The sequence below is a fragment of the Mizuhopecten yessoensis genome, unplaced genomic scaffold, assembly GCF_002113885.1.
Source record: "Mizuhopecten yessoensis strain PY_sf001 unplaced genomic scaffold, ASM211388v2 scaffold6625, whole genome shotgun sequence".
Lineage (NCBI taxonomy): Eukaryota > Metazoa > Mollusca > Bivalvia > Pectinida > Pectinidae > Mizuhopecten > Mizuhopecten yessoensis.
The window spans coordinates 100619-111872 of record NW_018406643.1 but is presented as its reverse complement, the minus strand read 5'-3'; the positions used below and the strand labels follow the sequence as shown (position 1 = coordinate 111872).

General features: G+C 37.4%; 1 protein-coding gene across 1 annotated transcript; it reads right to left on the bottom strand.

Annotated features, from left to right (window-relative positions):
• Positions 1 to 1318: 1318 nt before the first annotated feature.
• Positions 1319 to 4028, bottom strand: LOC110452340. The gene is made up of 2 exons (XM_021500793.1): positions 2765 to 4028; positions 1319 to 2091 (listed from the first exon to the last, which is right to left on the bottom strand). The coding sequence occupies exons 1-2, from the start codon at positions 3491 to 3493 to the stop codon at positions 1825 to 1827; spliced, it is 996 nt and encodes a 331-aa protein (XP_021356468.1). The 5' UTR covers positions 3494 to 4028; the 3' UTR covers positions 1319 to 1824.
• Positions 4029 to 11254: the final 7226 nt, after the last annotated feature.

Sequence of the window (11254 nt, the reverse complement as noted above, 5' to 3'; positions counted from 1 at the left end):
CCGTGATACATTGAGAGAAAAGGCAGATCCGAAAGATTAACCTGTCTATCCAACAAACTGTGGGACACAACATATTAATCAATTTTCATATAATGAAATATAAATGTTTTATTTGGAAGGTTTCATAAAAGTTAGTTATAGCAATAGGTAAGATTGATTTCCGAGGGTTCCGAGTGATCGATGTCCCATTGTAAATTTTAAAGTTCTTTTACAACAATTGTCAATCAAATTTTATCAACTTTTATTCATCTCTCTTGTTGACCCGGATGACAGCGCCTGGGGTCTTAATGTGTGAGGAAACCGGAACATCCGGAGAAAACCCGCGTAGTCGGGCAATTGACCCCGGCCGCCTTGATGACAGGCGAGCTCGCTATCCAATGCGCCACTTGACCAACCATTGCATATCCTTCTAATAATCGTGATTGTATCTTAATTATGACATTTCGTTCTCTAAAAGTTTCCGATTGGTCGACCGTTTCAAAACAAATACCTGGTATTGATAATTTAGATGTATATTGACCCTTGGGGAAACAACACGTTCGTATATCGTAGTTTGATTATTTTTCACATCATTTAAAAAAATATCTTTCATTGGATATGATTTTTTTCGCTTAATACATAGGGATTATCTCCCTTACCTCAATGTTTGCCAACCTAAGTCAAAGTTGTTATTGATGTTAAACTGAAAACACATATCAATCAAAACAATATATATTATCAGGTTCAAAGATATCCAGTAGCGCAGCATTATGTTGTTGTTGTTTTTTTACCAAAAAAATCTGTTTTCAATTGTGTACAAAATAACCTTGAAACAAAACTAGTAAAATAGATAGATTTATTAATGATTGACAACAAAGAAAAGGCACACAAATATACAAATATTAAAAGTTATGAAAAATAAAATATTATTAAAATGTAAAACATTATAACCAATAAAGTAGGACACAAGTGCACCAGTAACAAGCGAGTGGGATTTTCACTTTGGTGTACTCAGTGACCTTTCGGCAGGTAATGTCGTAATTGAACTTCTGAGTACATATATATATACTAGTAAACTCACTTTATATGATAGTGCATCTTGCGCAAGAATAGGTCCTCTACATCAGCGTTCCTTGTCCGCGATGCTTAGTTGCTGCCTTCGGCTGTCTTTAGCCGAGGGTACTATTGGTTTTTTTATAATAGCTATATTTTCAATTATAGTATATCGATTCTATCTTCTTGTAATATGATGTATATGTACATGTAACTGTTCTGTTTCACTGTGTCTTGAAAAAGGAGCGGATCGCTCCGAAAATTTGACAACCTAAACTTGTCCACACTGTTGGAATTACTTCTTTGCCCCATATATATACTAGTATATATATATGTAATTCAACAAAGAAAATGAATAATGGTACTGTATTCATAGTTTCTTCCGATGGCACTACAGTCTCCTATAACGATGTTCGCGGTGAGATATGGCAACACAAGAGTATGAGACGCATCATGAGCAGAAAATAAAGGTTTCAGTACATTAAATTTTCAGATTCTAAAGTGATTATCCCCATGACGTGATGCTGAATAACTCTGCCAAAACATCGAATGACACCGTTATGACGTCGAGCTTGCCTATTCGAGTATCGATATTTGAGTCATAATCTCGCACCAACATATTCAAAATAATTACCCAAAATCTGATTCAGCAGGGGTCAAGTTAATCTACATCCCTCACATAAAAGGTCATTGCAGCCTATTCTTCTCACACAGAGGTCAAAGTGACCTACATTTCTCGGACATTTGCCAAATTGACCTATTCCCGTCACCTTTCCTCTAAAGTTTCTCTTTCTACACAAGTCTTTGTCTCATTGTCGTTGAAGCGCTCCCTTTGGTACCCCTGCTCAGTGTTGCCGTCCAGCTCGGACTTTCTCCCTTTTTCGAGAACATTTGTGATCTAGGTCGCTGTGACCTGATTATCAAGTTCCCTTCTTGTCCGTCTTTTGTATTCTCGACATGCACGTGCATCGGTACGTGAGAACGGAGATAATCTGGCACTTCCATCCACCCCCCTCCAACACGAACCATTGGTAGCTTATGACCGCAAGCTTTAGCCACCTGTAATAATAGTTACAAGTTAAATCATATACATATACCCAACTTTTCAAATTTAAAAAAAGATACCTGTAAGTGTTTAAGTATTTTACGATAAAATCTTTCCCTGACATTTCAAATGCATGGAGACTTCAACTATTAAAAAGGTCATAGGTAACACAGTAACATGTAACCAAGGTAAAAAGTAAAATGTTTTACATAATGAAATACAGCAGAGACTTGTATTTTTGATCTGGAATTATTTATATTTTCTCGGGAGATGAGGCAAAGCCGTTCAGTAAGTCTCGCCAGAAACTATAACCAAGAGTTACGAAGGCAACCAGAAAGCCATTGTCTTAATATAGTTACAAAACATTTTACTAAATAAAATAAATTATTGTAAAAGAATTCACCCGATCAAAACATAACATTGTAATTCAATCGGACACATCGTCCCCTGTGTAGCCATATCTCACGAATATATCGAATACCATGTAAACAATATACACGGGGTCGCCGTGTGTAGCCTCAATTTAGAACATATCAAATATAATTCCGATTCATTATTTACAGATCTGGTTCGTCAACCGACTTGATTGGTATTTTATACTTTGAAATTTAATCCACAATTAATCTCCGAGTAGGTGTAGCGAATACTAGCTGTATGAGATTCGACTTGTTGTAATTTGCTCCTTACCTTGCTTGGGGCACGAACACTTGTCGTTCCGTCCGTTTTTTCCTTGTCGGTCTGTGCCATTGTCTTATCAGTTTCGTCTGAAAATGTAATTCGTTTGCCATTATTTGTAAACTTTCTGTTTGTTTCTTCTTTGTCCCTCGTATCTCCCCCTTCTACCCTTTGTCCATGTTCGTTTTCCCTGCGTCCGTTCTCCTTGTCCTCTTGTCCCTTTTCATTGTCCACTCGGGCGGAGCCGTGTTTGTCGATTTGGACAACAATATTATCTGTGGACCTATGTTCCACGTTCAAGGTGGTGTCGCCCGTGTGGTAAGTCCGGTGGGCAGTGGTCTGGCGCGTGTAGACCACCTCCTCGGGCAGCCACGCCCTCCTCGGCCCCCTGGTCTCCTGAATTCGGGGGTCCGTGATGAGAAATTCAAGGTCCTGTAGAGTAGTTTGTGTTGATATATTTTGAGATCGACTATTTGCAGCCTCATTTTCGCCTGCTTCCTCTCTGCTCAGCCTCCGCAAGACTTGTTTTTCTCGTTTGGGGACTACGCGCTCCACGGCAACTGTTCGTCCACCTGTGTCATTCACTGTGATGGTAACTTTCTCCGGTGGGTCTGGTGGTTTCCGTTTCCGGCGAGGCCGAGATCGGGATTTCCGTCTAGGCATGCTCGGTGCAAAAGGTAACATAAGAGGTTGATTTGGTAGGAAAAGTTTCCATTGTTTTAGTTCTTCACACAACTTCATCCTGAGAGCGTCAACGGCCTTGAATTCGTCCACTTTGACAGTATATACTGGATACTAACGTGAAAATGTCAGAGTAGCTCGTGTTAACGTGCTTGCGGCTATCACTTTCGGAAAGGGTGTGAAATAATCCAACGTTGGTAATCGCGTACTTAGAAACCGTCAACACATTTGAATAATCCATAGTGGAAGACCCCGTGTTTGTAAGAATGTTATATATCGTAATAGATGTCAATTTCAGATCAAAATTCACGCGATCATCTATAGAATACGTAATTTGCCAAATTAGGCCACTTACGATTCCAAGGCTGGGTACATAATACGGGACAGGATTTTGAAGGACCGACTTGTTACAAACATGTACTCGACCCAGACAATAATTATCTACTATACATTTAAGCTATTGAGTTTGATAGTTAAAAGATTTGTTAGGAACGTTATTGCTCACCGAGCCTCGCCGAGAAGGTCACGATAATTTAAACGTAACTGGACCCCCAGTTACAATGGACATTTCCAATAACACACGTGTCCACAGTACAACAACAACACACGTGTGTACGTCACATCTACCAAACCTCTGTAATCTAATACCTAGTTAGTTAAATATACTGTGGCGATTGTTTTATATGAAATACGATACATGTATATACTGTAGTAGACCAGATTCGAACGGTCTGACCGCTCAATAAATATNCCCCCCCCCTCCTTGTTTCCTTCCAAATGAGTAACTTGTATCATAATTGTTATAAAATAAATTAAGTTTATAGAAAGGTGTTTTTTTTAACATAATTACGGATTGACAAAATGTGATTTGACAAACTCGCAGGTAAACATATCACATGTAAGTATTTTATAGCCGAATTCTACTTAATGTGATCACTTATATTATATGATAGCACTTGTATCAACAAAGATATTTCCTTAATTTTAAACCATTTTTAACAAAAAATAACCAAATTTGCCTAACAAGTTAAATCATATGCATATACCCAACTTTTCAAATTAAAAAATAAGATACCTGTAAGTGTTCAAGTATTTTACGATAAAATCTGTCCCTGACATTTTAAATGCACGGAGACTTTAACTATTAAAAACTATAAATGCACTGCGTCACCGTGCTATTAGTCATAGCCAAAACCGAATATGTTGTATATGATATCTGAAGTGTTGTACTCGGTTTCATCTGCACGATACCCTGTTGTAACCAACGGTGATGTAAATATTTACCTATCAATAAACAATGCAGGTTGAAGTACCCGATAAGAAACCGGAAGCTTGGAGAGTTGTTCTTGACTATCCTAATATGTTATCAATATAACACCGATGTCATGTTATGCAATTAGATGCTATTTTGCCGACCCAAGCATCATGCAATTAAAAGAATATCGAACACGTAGTTGCGTATTAACGCAAATCTGTTATAGTGTGCGACATATCATAGATGACTAGCATGCTACTAAAGCAGAACTATTATCAGAAGCCACATTCTTATTGACTACATTTTTATAAAACAACACGTAACCAACATTTTCAATTTATAATTACACTTCGATAAACTTCATTATTGATCAGAACCACAGGGACCCGACGATTTGATTCAAACCCTTAAAACGTCTAATATTACTCTCTACACACAAGGAAAGGTACAAAAATACCAAATGTAACAAATTATCGGGACACTGTGGCCAGGCCGGTTTTTACCTGAGTGTGACGTCATAATGGACAACATGTAGCGCGACGTTTAAAATGGAAGAAGAGAAGAAATCAACAAATACAATAGCTGTCTTGGAGTCGGTATGTTTCTTTATGATGATAATACATACCAATGGAGTTCTGTTTATATGTGATATGCATTGTCTGTGTAAAAAAAACTCATTAACTCTTTCAACCCTGAAGACACATTTGAACTCTTCCAATTCAAAGGTTGGAATAGTTCAATATGAAATATCAGGGGTGAATGAGTTAAAAGCGGTTGCGTACTAATTATCAACTCATGCAATTAACGTAAACAATGCAACATACAAGATCAAAGAACTCGTCAAGGTGTACAGCGAAAAAACAGACATGTAAACCCTTTATTTAGAGCTCAATCACAGCAGACAAAGGAACAAGCAAACAGCGAAAGCAAGACGAAGCTGGATAAGAAAGAGCTCTATACATGGTTCATGCAAACGCAAACAAAACCCTGACCCACAACATACCTTTTGTTACTAGCGGGATGGCTACACTGTATAATTACGAATGATAGAAAATGTATTAATAATTTTCTACATTTTGCCAGAAATGTTTATGTGTCCACTTTTTCAGCCTACCCTAGGTTTAACGCCTTTAACTAAACAACACCCAATTGATTCCAAACAAGCACCTTTTAAGTCAGAAAAGCTGTCCCGATATGCGATATTTGTTGAAATAGTTTGCCAAATAAAAACAATAGTCAGTTTATCATGGTTTTTGAAGGCTGAAGGTCGAAAGCGGAAATAACAATTGTTTTGTCTGGCCTAGCTATACCACAAGCCGACGACACGATTTATGGTGGTAAATTCATTATGTTCTAGTTATTCTCTCGACGGTACCTTCCATAAACTGTGTCTTGTACGACTGTATAATATGTTTGGTAAAGTTAGTACGGTATTGTTAATAGCAAAACCTCGCTATTTCGAAGTCGATTAGTTCGAGTTTTCCTATTAATACAAATTTATGTTTTGATATACAGGAACCTGGCACATGTGTTCCTGTTTGTTTTATATTAATTTTAGTGCATTTTTGGTGTAGTACTACACCGAACCTATCCCGAAGTTTAAAAATTGTTTAGTTCAAATGACTTCGACATATCGAGACTTGCTAACTATATAATGATATAAAAATAAATAGATGAATATAATCTAAAACTAAGATCTGGTGAATTTTACCGTCTTCAGTAACCCTGACTGGTGACGTCACTTTGGTCAGAATCGAGTCCTAACGATTCTATATCAGAGGAGCATTCTCTGACCTCCTAATAAAAAATAAAAATGGCCGCCAAGACAACGTCACAAATCTCATCTATTTAATCATATCAAATCGAAAACAGCATCAAACCAAACAAAACCCTGCATGCACGTGCACTTTGACTTATCTATCAAAACATACCAAAGCTATAAGATGCATGATAAATAAACTACACTGCAGTTATAAAAGGATAAAAGGAGACTGAAAATAACTGCATTTTAAAAACCGTTCAAAATACATCGGAAAATCAGATAAGAAAATTCAATACATTTAAAAAAAAACAGGAGTTATACACATATTTGAAATTCGGTGTTATTGTGGAAATGAAATATATAATGCCCCAATCTTCAAATGATATTGCATAAACTTAGCTGACACTATTGTATACTACTTAAAAATGAAAATAATTTGAATTAGAAATGATGGAAAAACTATTTTAGTTCCATGGCGCTAATATTCATCCTACATACCTTTGATTTCCTGTTGATGACGTAGATAGGTTCGAACGAATCAATTGCACCCATGGATTTTGCGTCGTCGACGTAATGAAGAATCTCGGTGTAGTTTTTTGGTTTTGAGACGACCCCTGTGTTGTTTCCTTTTGAACCATCACGCGGAGTTTCACTTCTATCGATGTCTTCCAAACTCTTACTCCTGTCAGAATCACCGAGACGCTTAATCCTGTTGGTATGTCTAGGGCTTCTACTTGAACGCTTTTCCATCCTCTGTATCTGCTGTTCGTATACCGGGATAGGCTCAAAAGGTTCTTTTAATGAATATACAGCTCTATCCACATTTTCCCTTCTGTATACGACATTCTGTGATGGACGGGTCCTGACGAGGCGTTTGGAAGATTCCTTAATACTTGGATCCATTAATAAATCTAAATGAATCCATCGTCTTTTGTTTTCTGTCGAGGAGTTTTTTGACTGGGACGATTCACGCCGTAAAGTCGAGTGATTGTTTGTCTTGACCAGGTCGAGGTAAACAGCGTCTCCTGATAACCGAAGCTGGTTTTCCATCCAAGTCTCCCGTCGTTGGAAACCGGGTCTCGGTCGGAGTTTTTGGTTCCGTATGAACTTGATGGCCCGTCGGGTTGACCTTGGGAGTTCCTTCTTCACGTGCTCGACATCCCCCTCTCCGTCCGTCAGCACTAGGGTGGAGGAAAGTAATTGGTCCAGAGGCGTATATGGTTGCCAGCACTCGATGGTGGCCATTGTTGTTCACGAAATGAAAGTAGAGCGCCCCAGTGATGGCGATTGTGGTTTAGGACAGCCTGGCTGAATACAAGGCGATTATGGCACATGGAATACACATACGTGTTGACCACACTGACCAACACCAAGTGGCCTAGTCAATCACACTTTTCTCAATCCTATCGAACGGGATATAAAACACAAACGTATCTCGGCGTTGATTGATCCAGGTACGTGAGTAACTGGCCGCGTTTATATACTAAGGTACAAAAATGTCGTTTAAAGTCCTGAATACTTGAAAGCTAACTACAGCGAGGGTTCATAATAAAATTGTTCTAGATCCGATAGCGATGAACGCCACGGGGGAATGTATCCAGGTGTCTTACCTGTCCTTATGATAACACGTCACAATGAGATATCTATACAACAGGTAAGGCGGCGTACATGGGAAGGTATACATACAAATAAACACTGTTTATTAACACGTTGGAATGCCAACATTCAGATTATTATACAAAGCCCCATTCATAAAATAACTAATAAGCATAAACATAAATAAAATATTGAATCTTTAGATTTTTTAAAAGCACGCCTATATATCGATACTCGATACGGCCTCCATCATATACAATTGGCGTAAAAAAACAAATATTACAATGACTTGGAAAGCTATACAGTCATAAGCTATATACAATCAGTTTGTAAAATGGGTAATAAAATAAAATAATTTCACATTTAGTCCCGAACGTTGTGCCAAACAGGCCATGTTCTGATTGTATACAAGCGTGTTCACATTTAGCCACACTACCTTACTTACAACGGAGAATTTAGTGAAACGGGTTTACGGTTTGATAAACAAAAAGAAAGGCCACCAATGTATTATTTTTTTGCACCTGTGTATTGAGCAGACCAGCCATAGACACACGAACAATATCCGCCTTCATGTCGTTTAAATACACAACGCCATTATCGATCTGGGGACACCAATTATTTACGAGTGTTTTAATGTTCGGGAACGATATAAAATCAATTTCCAACAAGGGTGGAATGCCATTATAAACGACGAGAAACCAGACCGTGTCTCAGGATGTGACATTTATAAACCACGCTAGTATTGGAATGACTACATTAACTGTTACGTTAAGGTGGAGTGTTCCAGCGATCTGTGAATTATCTCCAATGAAGAGTTCCAGTTTTGTGCAGCGTTTATTTATACTATATTATAATCATTTCGTTTTTTTTAATGTTTACAAAATCCTGGCTCTGCAGTAACGATACTATTGCGTTCCCTCGCAAAAAGACCAGGTGGAATGTCCCATTGCTATGTTTTTTTTTTTGTTTTTTTTTATCTCTAACGAAGAGGAATTCCATATTATTCGATATATTTTTGACTTGGAATTGATTGCCTAGTATCTTTCCAAAAAGCGCGAGTGCGTTACGTCAGTGAACTACATTTATTGCCCTCAGAAATGAGAACAAAAAGCTTCTATAACCGTCCGGAACTTGTGGTCCCCATGTTGTTGTTATGCTCCTAGAAAAAAATCGGGATACATAAAGTCGCCACTTTGTCCATCCGTCCGACATGTTTTGGCCACAACTTCTGACTCGCTGTAGTCTCGATCAACCAGACGCTTGTTCACTAGTAATACTCTGTTGGGCATAGCTTGTGCAGACAAAAAGAGTCTGGTTGAACGAGACTAGACTCGCTGGAGATAGCTGAATGACATTTAAGGGATATGTGAAGGATTGCAAGACTATGTGTCGCGTACCAATATTTTGTCCGTATGCTCACCACTGTTGCGCCTGCACACCAAAGGTCAAGATCACATTTAGATCAAAGGTCAAAACGCCTTAACATGACTTATTGCAATTTAAGTGAAAGATGTGGGATGGCAAAGCGTTGCGTCAAGCTTCAGGATTCGGTCTGCAGGCAAAAGGTCAAATCCATTGTCTAGTCCATAACTTCAGATTCTCTGAACAACGTACATTTCAAGAGATATGTAACTTGGAGAAAAGTCGAGAATATGAAACGAACCATTGGACGGAAGTGAAAATAAAAGCGTTTTCTTCATACCGTATAGTTACACTCATCCGATAAGAGCAGTTTAAGAGAGATTGGTTGATAATGGTGAATTTGTTCATCTGATCATTTCTGATCTTATTATGTTTGTTGCATGAAAGAACATAGTTTTGTTTTGTTTTGTTTTTGCTGGGGATGACTGCACCAACATGAGGGTGAACCACTTAAGTCACAGCAAAAGCAATCTGGATTTAGCGATCTACATTTATGTGTAAGTCTGGTCAAAATTGCATTCGATATTCAATCAAGAACTTCGTTGTAACGGGGAAGCCCTTATAAGCATTCAGGGTGCTTAAGACTATTTTTGAAAGTTTCATAGGAAGGGGCATTTATAATGGCATACCTGATAATTAGTCCTAAGTAGTGCTATTATGATGTATTTTCCATAGCGCAATTATTCCATTAAATTCGTCAGTACATCAAAATAACGACATCCCCCTCCCCATTTTTTAAAGGTACTATACATTTTGCATCGTCTTGAAAAAAACACCAAACAATAATAATGTTGCTTTTATCTGACTTAATTTATGTCTAAATAAGGACCCACTGGGTACTTGTAACGAAATCTGTGTCGAGGCCATAAGATCAGCACGCATCATCTATAAAATAGACGTTCGAATTCAATAAAATATAACGAGTATTTGTAATCATTTGAAAAAATAAAAGCATTCTATAAATACATAAACCAAAATAGCATAACACATTTGTTATCTGGATTGGACGATATTCTCAAACATCTTATCGATTTGTCAAAGAACTAACAGATAATCAGATTGCCCTGAGATAACCGAAAGTAGTGTGAGATGTTTCAAACTATGAACACAATCGGGAACTATCGGCACTTTCCGTTAATGAGTATTTTTGCGTTTACGGAAAGTACCGACGGTTCCCGATTGACTATGAGCATTTATTGGGAAAATGCTGGTTCACGACCAACATAAATTCAATAATCTTGAAAATCAAACGAAACGTAAAATGTTTTGCTGAGAAACAAGTATCTTATAAAAAAATGTTATATTGGTTTATGTGAAAGATGTATTTACAAAATGTTTTTATTCTTACAAATGTTTACAAACATTCGTTATATTTTGCTCGTTCAAATTAGTGATATCGCAATGTTCAAATTGGTGATATCACTTTATTTAATATGTAAATTTCAGTGATATAGAATTATGTTAAGGATACAATCAAATGGTCATAATAAGTAAACAGTAAACTATGGTATAGACACGTGAATGTTTAATCATTGTCCCTCTCTTTTGAAATATTTTTAATCACTGTGACCGCATCATCTCCAGATATGTATACACGTATACCAGAACAGTTATCCATCAATCTGACTCGGTAATCGTACTAAGATCAAAAGACGACGGCACACCATGTATAGTGATCTGAATGGCCATGTATGAAAAATGCTAGATTTATCGTTAAATGATTCATGAGGACAGTATTTAACAAAAATTCATAAATAAATAGGTATATCGACCTTTTTTTCATAAA

Bases quoted from the DNA above. Each gene is read 5' to 3' on its own strand.
- LOC110452340 (XM_021500793.1), bottom strand. From the start codon at position 3,493: ATGAAGTTGTGTGAAGAACTAAAACAATGGAAACTTTTCCTACCAAAT. The intron at 2,092-2,764 runs GTAAGGAGCAAA...CTATTATTACAG, and splicing joins GTGTTCGTGCCCCAAGCAAG to GTGGCTAAAGCTTGCGGTCA.